Genomic DNA, 18,694 nt, shown 5'->3' with positions numbered 1-18,694 from the left:
AAAACCTATATACTTTTATTTATTTATTTTAAATTGCAGATTCTTTAGTCAAAAATGAATTTCATCTTTAAATTTTGTCTTTTTCCCTTTATTTTTCAGATCACCATCCCTTCCCCGTCGTAAGCGCTGAGGAATGATGTGGCATGAATGCCATGATGTTGTTTAAAAATTCCATGAGTTTTAAGGGCTTGTCTCATTATAGAGGCACATTGTGGCTGTGTAGGTGAAAACAGAATTTTTTTTTTTTAATCTGTAAATAGGTGTATTTTTTCCAAATGCTGCTCCAAGTTACTTAATAGGATTTCTTTGTATTACATTTTTTTCCCAAAATAGTGCTTAATAAGAATATAAAACATACCATTCTCTCTTTCAGCTGTAATGTTCTTAAAATTACTATTGAATGTACTGTGATGTCAATAAAGCTCTTTAGTTCATTTTTTGTTAACTTCTTGCACCTTAATTTTATGATTTTTAACTAAGGAAAGTACTTTTATAAAAAGGCAGCTGGATTTTTGTATAATAGGTTTTAAAGGTAATCCCCAAATGGTTTTAACCTATATAGTTTGTCAAAGTTTGTAAATTGTATTCACGGACTTGTCAAAATCCACCACTGAGGGTGTGAGAGAGGGCCAGAAATAGACCTATATTTTTCTCTATGGAAGTATTTAATAGCTTTCTAAGCTTTTCCTCCTATTTTGGATTTTCAAGTAAAATATTCTCTGTGTATAAAGTATGGATCATTCTGTAAAATGAATTTGCTTAAATCAATCAAGCCAGTGCACAGTAGGATTATTCTCAATGAACTGATTGTGTTTGACACTAATATTCAGCTCTGGAATTATACTATGAAGCCACCCACTTCTATTTTAGAAGTATTTTCTGAATATGGGTAATTACAGAAATGAGATTTAATTCAATTTGTGGTGCTTTTATTTATATTTGTGAAGTATAATATGACCTCAAATACTTTGAGAGATACTCTGTAATACAGACACACAACAGTTACATAGCATCAAAACTGTCAGTTTACTAAGAATTGTGATTAGTGGTATGGATCTAACAATTAAACCAATTGTAGGCTGGTGGATAGAACAAAAATACAGAAGCATTCTAATTTAGTGCCCTATTGCTTCCAGGATAATAAGTGACTATGCTTAAATGGCATTAACTAAGTTATTCTGTGAAGAAAAATGCTTCAAATATTTTAATTTTCTTTAAAAGAAAAGCATACAAGGTACAGGACACAGAGAATAAATTTTAAAATGTTTCTCCAATAGTAGTACATTTTAAGAATATTACCAGATTTTTGCCAAGGTCAGTGTTTTCTCAAAATTAAAGATAGAAATAGATATGTATAGTGTGCTTTTATACATCTACATAGGTTCACAAATTTTTGGCAGTTATGCATTTATCTAAAAGTTTACAAATGACTGAATAAATGCATGTTTATCAAAATGACTGTTTCTACAGTGCATTTAGTTCTGATATTTATAAAGTTGAAAATTCATGGAATAACTTTAAAATGGTTTGAAATATGTGGTTAGTCACATCAGGCATCAAAATAAAGGTACATGTGCAATAAAATAAAGGTACATGTGCAATATGATGTTTCTACTTAGATTAGTTAACACAATTGTACATATCTTTAGAATCATCTGGTTAATTTGTAGTAATAGTTCAGTTGTATAAGGTTTTTGTATCTAAAAATGCTTTTCCAAAACAAACTTCCAGTGAAAATTTATTTTCAGAATAAAATTCTACAGGGAAACTCAGCTGGCACATTTTTGGCTAGAGATATAGCCAAATATTTAAAATTTTATATACTTAAACATTTTAAAAGCTTTTCACCACCTATAACTATGGAAATTGTTTCTTTAGCACAATCATAAATGTGTGTGACTGTCAGTAAATATAGCAATATTATGATATTCTTGAGTTTGATGTTTTCTAAATTTCTGTGGATAATTTACTAAGTTTCATCATTGCTTTGGCATGTAACATAGTTTGTTCATCTTAAAATGTAAGCAGTTGGCTGTCATAGGGTGTCCATGGCTGTGAGAATGCTAAAAGGTATTCCTAGTTAATCAGAATTCATTTTTATATCATTTGGAAAAGAAACTTGATAAAATGGAATTCATCCACAAATTAAAACAGAATTACATGTCATTGGACTAGTAATGAAATGGTTGATGAATGCCATACAAGGAGTACTTTTTTCTCCAACATCTTCCAATATCTTAATAGCATTTGGTCTTGTGGATGGGGTTGAAAAGAATTCTTTGCACCCTTTCACTAATTAAAGTATATGTAATTTGGAAATGGTGGTTAAGGTTTGTTTTAGCTTCTAAACCACAAATAAAAGATGGTGTGGAATCTCACCAATGTAAACATTTTCTACCACTGAAATTGTCTTTTAGGTGGCCAGTTCATGAATAAGTTCTGATTTGTAGTAGATTTATCCACTTGGATAAGAAATTTTATTAACATTAGGAGTTTGAGGGAGGACCTGAGTAAATATCAACACTGTGTAATTGGAAGAACTGAAACAGTTAACATTCCTTTTTTGTAAACTTTGATCTTTAACCTAACAACTGTTCACTTTAATCTTAAAGTTAAGATGCATTTATTGCTAACTTCTATAAGAAGTAGAGGTAGGTAAATGAGCATTTTATTTGGACTCAGGGTGGGGGGGACATGGTTTCTAATCTGGATTTTAAACTGTAATTTGGGAATTGAATTTAAAATTGGGTACAGTTCTAGCCTAAAATTTTTTATTCTATGAATGAAAACTGATTTTATTGTCCAAACTTCATATTAATGACACTTTAATAAGTAAAAACATCTGTCTACATTAGGCCCTGAAAATATAATTTATGACTTATATTTTTATTGTAAAGGAAATCATTTAATACTCCAGGTGTCATTCCTTTGAAATTTTTAATAAAAATGTAAAAGTTTGTTCCACTACATCATAATTATTACTATAAGAATGTTTTAAATATAGAGAAATTCTGTATCAGGGCAATATACAAGTTAATATATGTTTACAGATTTTAATGAAACACTACATCAGCTAATCTGTTTCAGTTGATACGTTAACATATTCCAAAAGCATAAAACTAAATGCTTCTAGAGACAAATTTCTCATCAAACTACATGTCTTTCATTAGGTAGAAGAAGAATGCATAAGATTAAACTATGTAAAATATAAAGCCAATTGACTTTGTATAAACTAGCTGTCTTCTCAAAGTCCAAAGATATATATCCTAGAGGCCCACATTTTTCTATCTCCTATACTTCCTTCCCCTCTCCCCATGAAAGCAAGTTATTTGATAGAGGTTATGCATGTGCAATCAAGTTTAACACATTTCCATATTAGTCATGTTGTGAAGGAAGAATTAGAAATAAAGGGGGGAGAAGAAAAAGGAAAATATAACCATAAAACAAGTTTTAAAAAGTGAAAATAGTACTCCATAATTTTTTGACTGGTTATGAACAGCATTTTCCATCACAAGTCTTTTGCAGTTTTCTATCACTGAACTGTTGAGAGGAGCTAAGTCCATCATAGCCTATCAAACAATGTTGTTAATGTACAGTATTCTCCTGGTTCTACTCTTTTCACTCAGCATCAGTTTATGCAAGTCTGGCTTTTCTGAACACTGCTTGTCCATGGTTTCTTACAGAAAAATAATATTCCATCATGTTTCATTTACCATAATTCTGCCATTCCTCAGTTGATGGGCATCTTCTCTTTTTCTAATTCTTTTCCACTACAAAAAAGAGCTGCTCTAAATATTTTTGTATATGCGGTTCTTTTCCCCTTTTTTATGATTTCTGGAATTCAGACCTAGCAGTGGTATTGCTGGATCAGAGTATACATAGTTTTATTGCCCTTTGGGCATAGTTCCATATTGCTCTCCAGAATGGTTGGACAAATTTACCACTCTACCAACAGTGCATTAATATTCCAATTTTCTCATATCCCCTCCAACATTTATCATTTTCCCTTTTTTGTCATTTTAGCAATCTGATAGGTATGAGGTATTGTATCCTATTTGTATTCACAGGGGTATTCCATTGCAGTTATTCACTCACAGTTGTATTTTTCAGAAACTGGTGTCCCATGATTTGTTTATTCTCACTGAGAAAAGGATTTTTTTTTGAGATAAAGGAAATCTTTAGAGTGTTCAAAGTAATACATAGAATCACAAATGCGGCCCATCCCATTGTCCTTCATTTTTAACTTATTTGTAATGCCTGTCCAAGTGTGCTGATAGACTAACCTAGATTTCCCATTTAGTTCATATCATAGTCTGAACAGGAGATATGCTTAAGTCCTTTAGTTTTATCCATATGAATTATGAGAATCTTTTTTTTTAACTGCTCATAAACTTCAATATTTCATTGAATATTCTGGGGTTTGGTACCATCAATTGAACATCACTAGCACGTAACATCTAAAGGAAGGAAATCTTAACATTTGAACTGAAGGACATTTTTTTTAAGATTTTATTTTGAATTTTACAATTTTTCCCCCTTACTCCCTCCCCCCCACCTCCAACAGAAGGCAATTTGCCAGTCTTTACATTGTTTCTATGATATACATTGATCCAAATTGAATGTGATGAGAGAGATCATATCCTTGAGGAAGAAACAAAGTATAAGAGAGAGCAAGATCAGACATTAAGATAGTTTTTTTTTTTCTAAATTACAATTAATAGTGCAGGACATTTCTTTTTGACAGTCGAATACTTAAGCAAGTATGTCTTACTATTTGCTTTATGATGCTATTCAGGATTATTGAAACTTTCTACAAGACAAGTTTTTGAGGCTTACTTTTGCTCTTCCATGTTAAATGCTTTTTCCTAATAAAAAAAAATAGTGGAATCTTGTATGCTTGGCCATCATATGTGAGACTATAAATCTGTTCTGCTATAGAAAATTGGTTTGATAGATGTGTGATCAATTATTTAAATATTAGTTATTTGGAGCATTTTTTCAGATGATTATTACTAGTTTGTAAACTATCTTTATCATAGCACTGCTTTCCCAGTCTTCAATAATAATACACAGGCATGATCTGTTCTTGTTGAAGCATATTGTATCTTTGGGAACCCTACATTCATTTTTTTTAGATGAGCACTAATCACTTTAATAATATGATTTAGAATTTTGTCAGCATTTAAGTTGAAATGCCAAACTCAAACTTTTGAAAATGGAACTTTTTAAAAATTTTTACAACATTTCTTCCATCCTGTATACTATTCCAGAGATCACTTTGGGTTGAACAGGAATTACTTCTGCCAGTTCACTAAACTGCTGATTGATTTCTTTTTTCTCTCTCTTATAGTCCTAGTTTCTCTTACAAATTACCAGATTATCTCAGTAGGGTTTATCTTTGTTTCTGCACATGTTTTCCTCTCCTTTGTTCTTTTCTGTATTATGAAGTAATTATTCAAAATCTATATCTTGCCTGTTTTATAAATGAGTATATTTTAGTAGTGTTTCCCAGCTGTTCTGCTTGACAAAGAGATCAGTATAGTTTGCTGAGGCATTTTCTATGCTCTCTTGCTTTCTCATTGTGGCACAGTATTTTGTTTGGTTTTGATCAGGGTTGAATGATTTATTCTATTTGAGAAACTCCTGTTTCCCCTCTTATATCCAACTTGTCCACAACTTAATATGTTTAGAAAGTTGCTTGGGTGTTTAAATTTCTTGGTTGTGGTATTGCAGCTAATATGTGCCAGAGAAAAGACTTTAATGCAGTTCTAACTGACTCTTGGACTAAACTTATTAACTAAACCATGCTTCCTATTGATAATTGCTTTGCACCAGTTAAAATATAGAATATTGATGGAAGCAAATTATCCTATGTAAATGAGAACCATTTGGTGTTTTCCTTTGTTTTATGATTTGCCATAATAGAATTCATTATTACTTAGACTGAAGCACAGAATGAGACAATTTGTTGTGATTACGATACGATACTCTTTTTCAAATTTCATAGAATCTGTCAAAACATAGTCTATTCACATTGCCTATAAGAACTCAAAAGTACCCTGCATACCCTACTGAGGCATTGGAATAGAATTTTGCTTCTCTGTTGCCTGGGTCAAAAAAACAAAAATTGGTAATTAGAATTAATCAAAATCTCAAAGCTCATTTAGCCCAACCAGTATTTGAATAAGTAATAACAAAATCATCCAGGCTTAAAGACCTCTAGGAAAGGGGAATCCTGAGCTAATCTCAGAATATAGCCATTTGTACAACTTGAATTAGAATAGTCTTCCTTATATCAAGCATAGATTTATGCAGCTTCCAACCCTTGTTCCTGGTTAACCTGAATTGGGTCAAACAGCACAAATGTAATCTATTTAACATAATCCTTCAGATAGTTATTTTCCTATCCCATTCTCAGTTCTGTTCTCTTATTACTATTTCCTTTAGCTGATCTTAATATGTCATACTAATTATACTTAGCCTAGACTCTATACATTATCCAGCTTCTTAAAATTTGGTAACCAGAGCTGAATTTAATACCCCAGATATGATCCCATCAGAAATTATAGAGTAGGATTAATATCTTTAGGTCTTGACACTGTTGCCTTTCAATATAATAGCATTGACCTTTTGACAGCTGTCTGGTACCATGAACTTAAATTTTTTTCAACCTAAGTGTCAGATATTACATTTATCCATTTTAATGATATTGCCAAGGACACAGTTTGGAATATATGCTCACCTTAAAAAGTTTATGAAGGATGGGAGGAGATAGTAAATTCAGTATCCAAAACAAGAAGCAATAGAAGGAAAAACAAGTTTCCAGAGAGCTTGGAAGTCGTACTACTTAAAAATATGGAAAAGATAACTTGTAAAAATTTCTAAAAAAGAATTTTCTGTCAATGACAATTGTTTTTTATCACCCTCATTTGCTATATAAAATGTATAAATTATACTTCAGAAAATAAGGGAGATCAGTACTGGCAGTAATCATTTTGAGGAATCAAGTCTAAGGATAGTAAAGTGAGGGAGGGAGAAGATATTAAACAATGTAGTTTAGCACTAAATGCGATACCAATGTCAATAATAACCAGACCACATGTCTACTTTTCTATCACTACAAAATCTTTACAAGCACTTTACAAAAGGTCTGAGAGAATTTTTGTAAACCATTTTCCACAGGAGCCCAGTCATGTAATTGGCTGAAGTATGCAAAAAATACAAGATCCTTTGCCTACTGAACATAAAGCATATGACTCAGCTAAGTAAATTACCAACAATATCAACAAGATATCCTATGCATATGCAAAAATCACATGAGATTCTTTGAAAGATGTAACAGTAAGAACTTGGTTTCCCAGAATAATGATTATTATTGAGATATAAAACGGGGGAAGTATTCACCAAAAGTCAATGGTGATGGAAGAAGTTTCACAGTCTAAAAATGAAGATGGTGAAGTTCTCCAGATATTCTGACTGTTCTAATCACATTAAGAATACTGCATAGCCTCCTAAATGAGATCCATAAATGCTCAAAAGAGTGTAACAAACTTGGAAAAGACAAGGTCATCATTCAAAGGGTTGCATAAAACTATATACTCTCACTGCTGGAGGTTCCTGTGAATTGTTGACTTTTTAAAAACAATTTGAAAATATACTAAATGCCAAAAATGCGGAGGGTCCTATGGGACGTATCCCAAGGAGGTCAGACAAGTTCCGTAGAACAAAATAAACGTATTTCCTCAAGTGGCAAAGAATAAAAACTAAATCCCCATCAACTGGGCAATAACTAATTGTGGTACATAACATACAGAGAAGCACATGGGAAGATATAGGCCAATACAGGGTAAACAGACCAGGAAAATTGTAAATGGAACAAAAAATGAAATCTTACAGCATATAGATCAAATTTGACCCTGAACAATTTGCCCAACTCAATTATTGAAGTGTGGTAATTGTGGGCATAGAACATATAAGTATCAGACTAGAACATATGCAAAATATATTGCAAAATTTTTTTTGTTTTAAAGGGGTTAGCTAGATGGCCCTGGAGTCAGGAGGACTTTATTTCAAATCATGTGTGACCCTGGGCAAATTGCATGATTTCTCCAAAAAAGAAATGGGAGAAAAAGGCTGGTTAAATGCATATATGGAGAGAATGGGAGGAAAGGATACATTTAGTAATGAAGGTAATGTAAAAGAAAATGGTTTAACAGAAAAGAATTGAACAGATTAGATTGTAGTTGAGAAATTGTATTCTGCTTCTCAAGATAATTTCTCTTAGGAACACAGGCCGTCTTCCAATGTTGGTAGATTATATGAATCATGGAACTGCTGTAAAAGTTAAGTTGTGAGAAATGAGAAATAAGCATTAAGTGTCTGCTGTGTGCTAAGCTCAATAGATAATCATTTCTTTTTGACACTGTAGTTTACTCCTAACCACTGAGCATCTCTCCACTGCCCTTTGGCTATATAGTAGATATGACTCGAATTATACAGGAGATATATTGTTTGTATCAGAGAAATACAGAATTAGAAAAGGAGATAGACCAGTTACAGAATCTTAAGAACCTTGAGGGAACCTATTCCAACTAGTACTTTGACAAAAATTTTCTACATCTGATCACTTACCCTTGTATTGAGCATTTTCATATCCCTGTATAAATAGTGCATTATACTTTTGATCTCTAATTGTTAAGTTTCTCCTGATAACAATTCTCATTTTGCATCTGCCACTCATTGCTCCCAATTTTGCCAACTGTAAGTCAAACAGAACAAGTGTGAACCTTTTCCCATGAGAAAGCCATATGAATATTGACAGTGATGTACCTAAGACTTCTCAAGTTGTCTTTCTTGCTTCTTCATTTTCCATGGGTTTAATTATTTTTTTAATGTAGTTAACTCCCAGATCTACATTTTCATCCCTAATCTCTCCTAAATTGTACTTATCATTTTGGACATTTCAAAATGGATGTCCCATAACAACTCAAATAAAACATGTTCTAAAAGGAATTCTGTTACTTTATCCCCAAACCCAGCCCTGTTCTGAATTTCCCAATTTCTGTCAAGGGCAAAATTTAATAATTTTATGTCCCAGTTATTTTTAACTCCTCACTCTTCTACATGTGCATTCAGTTGAATTTTACTTATACTTCCACATCCTTTGCATATTTCTCTAACCCAAATGACGACCACTCATAACAGTTCCTCAAAATGTCCTCTGGATGTTTGCAGTATCTCTAATTTCTATCTCTAACTCCAAGCAGCTGCCAAAGTCAGCTTAGGCACAGATCTGACCCAGGTTGCTTTAACAACAAATCCAGGATCTTTCCATCCTGCCATGGTATTTCACAAGAATGTTAGCTGAGGTTCTCTTTAAAAAGATTATAGAATCATTCCTGGAAAGGGTCTTAGTGGTCATCATATCTAACCCCCCCCTCCATTTTAAAGATGAGGAAGGTGAAACTTTGATTATGACTTGCCCATCAACAAACATCTGAATGTCAGAAGCAGGTCTTCCTGAAGTGTTAATAGACTGAATCAATCATCCTTATTAAAACATTCAAAATCCTAAAAATTAAAGGTGAGATTAATAAAACAGTGCAAGAAAACCATTGAATTAAATAAAACTAAAAATTGGTTTTATGAAACAATAAAATTGATTCTTGATTAATGTGATTTTTATAGAAGAAAATCACTAATATTAAAAATGAAAAGGATGAATATACCACTAACAAAATCAAAGCAATAAATTATTTTGCACAATTGTATGCCAATAAATTTTTTTTAGGTATGCCAATAAATTTTACAATTTAAATAAAATGGACAAATATTTGCAAAAATATAAACTGCCTAGATAAACAGAAGAGGAAATAGAATGTATAACTAAACATTTTCAGAAGAAAAATTGAACTAGGGGCGGCTGTGGCTCAGTGGATAAAGCACCATCCCTGGAGTCAGGAGTACCTGGGTTCAAATTCCACCTCAGACACTTAATAATTACCTAGCTGTGTGGCCTTGGGCAAGCCACTTAACCCCATTGCCTAGCAAAAACCTAAAAAAAAAAATTGAACTAAGAAAAGGCATCAGGACTAGATGTATTTGCAGGCAAATTCTCCCATTTAAGGATCATCTAATTTCAATTTTAAATAAACTATTTGGAATACTAGGCAAAGTAGTCCTACCAAACTCTATTAATGAAATATGGTACTGTCTGATAACCTTAAAAAAGGAAGAATAAAAACAAAATTATAGATCAATTTCATTAATGAATACGGATATAAAAATCCTAAATAAAGTACTAGCCAGGAAATAACTATATCACTAAGATTATACATTGTGACCAAGTTGAATTTATATAAAAAATGCAGGAATGGTTTAATATAAGGATCACTATTCACATAATTGATTATAGCAATAACAACAGAAATAAAAATATGTGATTTTATCGATAAATGTAGGAGAGGATTTTGATAAAAATACAATTCTTATTCCCATTAAAAATATCTGAAAGCACAGGTATAAATGGATTTATCTTTAAAATACTAAGAAGTTGAGGTGGCTAGGTGGTGCAGTGGATAAAGCACCGGTCCTGGAGTCAGGAGTACCTGAGTTCAAATACAGCCACAATTACCTAGCTGTGTGGCCTTGGGCAAGCCACTTAACCCCATTTGCCTTGCAAAAACCTAAAAAATATATATAAAATAAAATGCTAAGAAGTATCTACCGAGACCTATCAACAAACATTATTTGTTATCAAGAGTGAAACAAGTATACCCATTGTTATCAATATTATTCAGTATTGTATTGGAAATCCTATCAATAGCAATAAGATAAGAAAAATAAACTGGAATCAGAATGAGCACAGAGGAAATAATCTTTTTGCAGATGATATGATATACTTGGGAAATCCCAAAAATCAACTGAAAAGTTAGTTGAAATAATTTTAGCAAACTAGCAGGATATAAAATAAACCCACAAAATCAGCAGCATTTTGGGGCGGCTAGGTGGAGTAGTGGATAAAGTGTCTGCTGTGTCCTTGGAGTCAGGAGGACCCGGGTTCAAATCTGGTCTCAGACACTTAATAATGACCTAGCTGTGTGGCCTTGGGCAAGCCACTTATTTGCCTTGCAAAAACCTAAAAAAAAAAAATAAAAATCAACAGCATTTTTATATATCATCAAAAAATAGTACAAGAAGAGATAGTAACAGATACTCCATTTAAAATAATAAGTAAACAGCATAAAATATTTGGGAGTATACCTGCCAAAACAAACACAGGAACAATATGATTATTTTTTTTTATTGTTTTAGGTTTTTTGCAAGGTGATGGGGTCAAGTGGCTTGCCCAAGACTACACAGCTAGGTCATTATTAAATATCTGAGGCCGGATTTGAACTCGGGTCCTCCTGACTCTAGGGCCAGTGGTGCTCCACCACTGCACCACCTAGCTGCCCCACAATATGATTATAAAACACTATACAAAGTCAGATTTAAATAATTGGAGGAACATTAAATGTCATCCCGATTAAATTACCAAAAATTATTTTACTGTTAGAAAAAATAATAAAATTGATATGGAAGAAGAAAAGGTCAAGATTATTAAAGAAACTAGTGAAAAAAATGTAAAGGAAGGAGGTTTAGCCATGCCAGACCTAAAATTGTAAGGCAATAATGGTCAGAATTATCTAGCTAAGAAAAAGAAAAGTGGAACAAATTAGACATACCATACACAATAGCAAATGATTACAGTAATCTTGTGTTTGACAAATGTAAGGATTTAAACTTTTGGGATAAGAATTTATTATTTGGTAAAAATTGTTGGGACAACTGGAAAACAGTCTGGCAGGAACTGGACATAGACCAATATCTTACATCATCTACCACAATAAGATCAAAATCGACACATGACCTAGATATAATGGGAGATCTCACTAGAAAATTGAATAATATGGGACATATTTATCTACCAAAAGTGGATAGGCAAATAATTTATGAATTAATAAGAATTTGAACTTTGTGAGGTATAAAACATAATTTCAGTTACATTAAATTGAAAAGGTGTTGTACAAATAAAATCAATATAGCTAAGATCAGAAGGAAAATATGAAAAAAATTTTAGATAGTTCTCAGATAAAGTTCTCATCTCAAATGAAGAATGTCAAATTTAAAAGAATATGAATCATTTCTCAATTGATAAATGGTCAAAGGATATGAGATGGCAGTTTTTCAATGAAGAAATCAAAACTGTAGTCATAGAAAAAATGCTCTAAATCATCACCGATTAGAAGAATAGAAATTAAAACAACAAAATTTTGAGTTATCATTTTGTACCTCTCAGATTGGCTAAAATGATAGAAGGGGAAATGATACATTTTTGGAGGGTATATGGAAAAATTGAAACACTAATTCACTGTTGATGAAACTAAACTGTTCCAACAATTTTGAAGAACAATTTGAAATTATGTCCAAAGAGTTACAAACCTGTGTATACACGTTAATCCAGCATTGCCATTATCAGGTCTATTTTCCAACATGATTAGGGAAAGAGTAAAAGAACTCATATATACCAAAATATTTATAGCAGTTCTTTTGGTGATGATAAAGAACTGGAAATTGAGGGTATTCTGTCAATTGGAAAATGGCTAAACAAGTTGTGGCACATGATTGTGATGAAATATCCTATGATACAAGAAATGATGAACTGGTTGATTTTAGAATATGGAAAGATTTGCATGAGATAAAAGTCAAAATAACAGAATCAAGAGAACTTTGCATTCATTACCAATATTGTTCTGCAAACAAGTGTGAGTGACTTGTCATTTTGAATATTATAAATACCCAGATCAGCTACAATGATCTTTAAAGAAAGCTGCTATCCACTGCCAGAGAAAGAACTGAGATGTGTAGTTATGGCACTTATATATACAACAGAGAACAAAAGAAAAAAAAACAATTTGGAAGCACAGAAAAATTGAGTAGCTTTGAAAACAATATGTGGTAATTATTACATAATTTTTTTAAAGTTAACAGCATAAATTGGAAATCCATGGCTTTATACTGAATCTCCTATGTTCTCTTGTGTACATGGAAATGTTCTTTTTCTTTATGTAAATTCAAAATGAACAAAAAGTTTTAAAAAAGAATCCTGGCTCTAGAATTCATCTTTTTTGGGGGTAGAGGTAGTAGTAATGGTGGTGATTACATTTAATTTTTATTTTATTTTTTCTCAATTACAGGTAAACAAAAATTTTTAATATTCTTTTTTAAAAATTTTGAGTTCCAATTCTTTGCCTTCTTCCTTTAGCACTGCTATCCTTGAGAAGCTAAGCAGTTTGATACAGATTATATATATGAGATCATTTCCATATTATCCATATAGATTATATATGTAGAAATATGTATATATATTATCTTTTTTTTTGAAGTGGCACAGAGTTGTTTTATTTCAATACACACAGAATGCAAAAGGAGACATCTGATGCCCATTTGTGCAAGTGACAGGGGAGAAAGGCAAACAAAGAAACAAACCCTCCTGATGAGAGGTCTCTCCCAGCAGCACTAAGGATGTACTGGTAAAGTCCTCTCTGGCAGGGAGACTGAGGGTTATGGGCTTCCCCATTTGGGTGAGTGGCCTGACCTTGGCTGAGGAGGGTTGGGGCTCATAAAGGTCACTATCAAGGGCATTGCTCAGTTCACACACACAATAGGCCTAAATGTGTGACTATTGTGAGCTATGAAAATGTAAACTCAAAAATAGACCAACAAATCAGGAACAAAGGCATAAAAATCATCAATGGCTTCTGTAAGGCATCAGGGGCTGTTGGTTCAGCCCTTAACAAACTGGGCTGGCACAGTGGCTGACATTTTGGGATTCCCCAGAAAACCAAACACTCAGAATAATAATACGAAACCAGCAGCCTCAAGTCAAGGACTCAAAAAAACTCTTTTTTTTGGTAGTATTTCATATAAAACATGAAAATCAAGGTTTTTTTTTACTTCTTTTAAAAAAGTGAGTATTTTTACTTCTTTTAAAAAAGTGAGTATTTTTAGATATATATATATATATATATATATATATATATATATACTTCTCTATTTCTTTAAAAAAAAAAGACAAGGGCATTCAATAATATTTCAGGAGTCTCCCCCCATGCTCTGACCGACTGTCCTGGGCAAGTACATTAAGGCAAAGGCTCTTGGGCTTCTCTGCCTTGGCAACCGGTGCAGCCTAGGTCAGTGATACGCCTCTCCCTCATGATGACCGACCCATCTTCCATGCCAAAGTAGACTCTTTCAGCCATGTTGATAAAGAGATCTGTGTCCACAACACCTGGTATCATTTTGATGGCCGTGTTCACTCAACTCCATTTGTGGACTCGGTCAAACTTCCAATCCAGCAGAAAGTTGCCATTGTCCGGCACCACAGGACTCGCCTTGCGTTCATCCATTCGTAGCTCAGCCACTCCGCCGAACCTCCAGGACAGGGCCCTGGACACCGGGACATAGGCCATGGGGATGACTTCAATGGGAATGCTCTTCGCCCAGTGGTCGCCAAGGTTTTTTGAATCCTTCCTATAATCAGCAATAACAATGAAACATTTGGCATAGCCGGCTACATTCTTCTCCTGAGTCAGACAGCCTCCACCACCTTTGATGAGATTGAGGTCAGCATCTACTTCATCAGCACCATCAATAGCAAGATCGAGCTCTGGGTGTCGGTCCAGGTCACTTAGGAGTAAGCCATTCTGAAGAATGAGCTGCCGGGCCGGAAAGGACGTGGGAATGCAGACAAAGTTCAGGTTTTCTTGTTTCACTCTTTCAGCTATCCTCTGTATGGCGTGGACAATGGTAGAGCCGCTGCCAATGCCCAGCACTTGCTTATTCTTCACGTGGTTCTCCACGGCCATACGGCCCTCCAGCCGCTTGGCTTCCTCTGTCCTGGACACGGCAGGCGTGGGGGGCACGGGGGGTGTGGGCGGCACGGGGGGCGCGGGGCCGGGGCTGGCACAACTCCATCGCCAGCGGCCGAGGGCTCGCGCTGGGGCGGCAGCACGTGCGGCTTTCCCGCGCGCCAGCTGCCCCCGCCCCCCCTGTATATTACCTTTTAGTGAGGTTATTGGACTTTAAGTGTCTTATCCAGGTCACACAGTAAGTGTCTGAAGCAGGATTTGAACTCTTGATTTTGGGGCTAGTGCTTTATCCACTGTGCCACTAGCTACCCCCCATATTAGCCTTATTGCAAAAGAAAAATATAAAGTAAATAATAAAGTAAAAAAAAAAGATGTTTCAATCTACATTCAAACTATCAGTTTATCTGAAGATCAAAAACACTTTTCATAAGTTCTTTTGAATTGTCTTGAACATATTGCTGAGAATAGCTAAATTATTCACTATTAATCATTGTACAATATTGCTATTACTGTGTATAATGGTTTCCTGGTTCTGCTCATTTCACTTTTCATCAGGTTATAAAAGATTTCCTCAGGTTGAAAGCATCTTATCATTTCTCTTAGAACAGTAATATCTCATTAACATGCCCAAAACTTGTTTAGCCATTCTTTAACTGATGATCATTCTCTCAATTTCCAATTTTTTTGCCATCAGAAAAAAAAGAACTATGATAAATATTTTTATACATAAAGGTCCTTTTTTATTTCTTTGATCTGTTTGGGGTCCAGATCTAGTGGTAGTATTGCTGGGTATGTAGTTTTTATAGCCTTTTGGGAATAGTTCCAAGGAGTTCTCCAGATCAAATTACTACTTCACCAACAATTTATTGGTGTTTCTATTTTTCAGCATTCCATCAAGCATTTGTTATTTTTCTCTTTTCTCTTTTATTCAATCTGATGGTTGTAAAATGATAACTCAAAGTTGTTTTAGTTTGCATTTCTCTCATCAATAGTGGCTGCATTTATTTCATAGAACAATAGATAACTTTGACTTATTCTGATAACTACATGTTAATATCCTTTGACAATTTATCAATTGGGTATGACTCATTATTCTTTTAAAATTTATTCATTTTTCTGGGCGGCTAGGTGGTTCAGTGGAACACTGACCCTGGAGTCAGGAGGACCTGAGTTCAAATCCAGCCTCAGATACTTAATAATTACCTAGTGGTGTGGCCTTGGGCAGGCCACTTAATCCCATTTGCCTTGCCAAAAACAACTAAAAAAAAGTATTCATTTTTCCAACTATATGCAAAGATAGTTTTCAACATTAATTTTTTGCAAGAATTTGAGTTCCAATCAGTGGAATAGACTAGGTGCAAAAGAGATAGCAGGAAATGATTATAGTCATCTGCTGTTTGATAAACCCAAAGAATCCAGCTTTTGTGATAAAAACTCTCTCTTCAATAAAAACTAGTGGGAAAATTGGAAGTTACTATGACAGAAACTTGGATTAGACCAACGCCTCACACCCTATACCAAAATAAGATCAAAATGTATATAGGAACTTCTGCTAAGATGGCGGAGAGAAGAACAGCATTGTTCTAAGTGCTTCTGGTCCCCTTTCAAAAATAACATGAAAGAAACCGCTTAATAAAAATTTAATTGACAAATCCCAGAAAGAGAAGTTAGGAGAAGAAAAACCTATCGACAAGGTCTGTCTCAGAGGACTGTGGGTAAACTAGGAGTGGAGACCAGAGGGTCAGTTCAGGGATGGCAGTGGGGTGAAGCCAGAGGACTGGCCTTAGCCACAAAGGCTAAGAGTGGCAGATCTGAGGACCAACTTTAGCCACAGAATCTTTGACTGGGGGAGAGGAGTGATGGGAGGGTGAGTTCCAGCACACAGAGTTTCAGAGCACTTTTGGAAAACGACCAGCTGGGCAAGGGACCTGAGCTCCATATTTTTGCCCCACCCCCTCAGGCTCAGGTGTGGGCAACAGAGTTCACTCCACTGAAAGTGAGATTAACTAACTCCCCCAGGACCCAGTGCATTGTTCAAGTTCAACTCAGACCCTGCTGCTGAGGGCCTCAAACACTCCATAGAAAGCAACCAGTGAAGCCTACTGGGAGGCCCTTGGAATTACTAAGCCAAGTGAACAAAGCCTCTAGGGTTTTCAAAAGCAAACCTCTTGAGAACCAGCCCCTCCCCCAACATAAGATCCTAGGAAAATGAAGAAAGGCCAGTGAAAAAGGGCCCATGGAGAAATACTTAGAAGAAATAGATTCTAACCAGAGAGATCTAGCACTTCTGAGGAGAATACAAATTAGTCTCCAGCTCAGAAAGACTTACATGAATAAATCAGGAAGGGGTTTAAAAACCAATTGGAAAAATTGGGGAAAAGAAACTCAAGAGAAAATTAACACATTGCAAAAGAAAATTAATATTTTGCAACAAGAAAACAAATCTTTGGAAAATACAGTTGGACAAATACAAAATGAGAATAATTCTCTCAGATCTTCAATTAGGCAAATGCAAAAAGAAATTCTCCATTGAGAATTCTCTCAAAACTACACTTGGGCAAATGGAAAACTCCTTCAAAAATAGAATTGACCAATTGGAAAAGGAGTTGCAAAAGGTAAATGAAGAAAATTCTTCTCTAAAAAAAAGAATGGAATCTGTGGAAATCAATGACTTCAAGAGACAACAAGATTCTGTTAAACAAAACCAAAAGATAAAAAAATAGAAGAAAATGTAAAATGCCTCATCAGCCAAACCACTGACCTCAAGCATATATCAAGAAGGGACAACCTGAGAATTACAGATCTTCCTGAAGAGGAAAAAAGCCTGAACTTAATATTATAGGATTTAATGATGGAAAATTGCCCTGATAGCGTGGAACTAGAGGGCAAAATAATTATTGAAAGAATACATTGATCCCCTCCTGAAAGAGATCCTAAAATGAAAACACCAAGGAATGTTGTGGCCAAATTCCAGAACTATCAGATAAAAGAGAAAATCCTGCAAATAGCCAAAAAGAAACAATTTAAATACCAAGGAGCCACAGTAAGGATTACACAGAACCTGACTACAGCAACATTAAGGGATTGAAGGGCCTGGAATGAGATATTCTGAAGAGCAAGGGAGCTTGGAATTCAGCCAAGAATCCATTATCCAGCAAAACTGAGCCTTCTCTTCCAGGGAAAAGGATGAACATTTAACAAAATGGGAGACTTCCAACATTTTCTGATGAAAAGAACAGAATTAAATAGAAAATTTGGACATTAAACAGGAGACTCAAGAGATACATGGAAAGGTTAAAAAAAGGGGTAAAGAAAAAAAACTGCTATCCAATAAGATGAAACTGGCTATATCCCCCACCTGGGAGAAAGATTCTCATAACTCTTGAGAACTATAAATCTATTAGAGAGAATATACTTAAGAAGTGATGGACACTCATGACTTATCCATGAGACTGTTATCCAATAAGATGAAACTGGATATATCCCTACCTGGGAGGAAGACCCTAATAACTCTTGAGAATTGTAACTCTATTAGAGAGAATATAATTAGCCAGAAGTGATGGACACTTATGACTTTTCTGTGACTCAGACAGAATGATTTAAAAACAATATCTCCTTAAAAAGGGGGACAGTAAGGAGATGGGAGGAGGGAGGAGATTGAATGAGGTAAATCTCATTGCATTAAGAGGTACAAAGAAACCTATTGTAATAGAGGTTAAGAAGGGAGGAGCTGAGAACCACATGAATCTTCCTCTCATCAGACTTGGCTTAAAGTTAACTTG

General features: G+C 34.4%; 1 protein-coding gene and 1 pseudogene across 5 annotated transcripts in view; one reads left to right on the top strand and one right to left on the bottom strand.

Moving 5' to 3' along the window:
* The window catches only part of PNISR (PNN interacting serine and arginine rich protein), a 48,920-nt gene extending 38,792 nt beyond the window's left edge, over positions 1-10,128 (top strand). For all 5 annotated transcript variants that reach the window (XM_074187222.1, XM_074187221.1, XM_074187223.1 and 2 more), the window contains one exon: positions 100-10,128. In XM_074187222.1, the coding sequence (XP_074043323.1) occupies positions 100-130 (31 nt within the window). In that variant the 3' untranslated portion in view covers positions 131-10,128. The remainder of the gene's footprint in view (positions 1-99) is intronic.
* A 4,049-nt stretch (positions 10,129-14,177) lies between these two features.
* Positions 14,178-16,851, bottom strand: LOC141489337 (ribose-5-phosphate isomerase pseudogene; annotated as a pseudogene).
* Between the last annotated feature and the right edge of the window lie 1,843 nt (positions 16,852-18,694).

This window comes from Macrotis lagotis, chromosome 5, assembly GCF_037893015.1.
Source record: "Macrotis lagotis isolate mMagLag1 chromosome 5, bilby.v1.9.chrom.fasta, whole genome shotgun sequence".
Lineage (NCBI taxonomy): Eukaryota > Metazoa > Chordata > Mammalia > Peramelemorphia > Peramelidae > Macrotis > Macrotis lagotis.
Note: the sequence above shows the minus strand (reverse complement) of the source record. Positions and strands in the feature narration are given on the sequence as shown.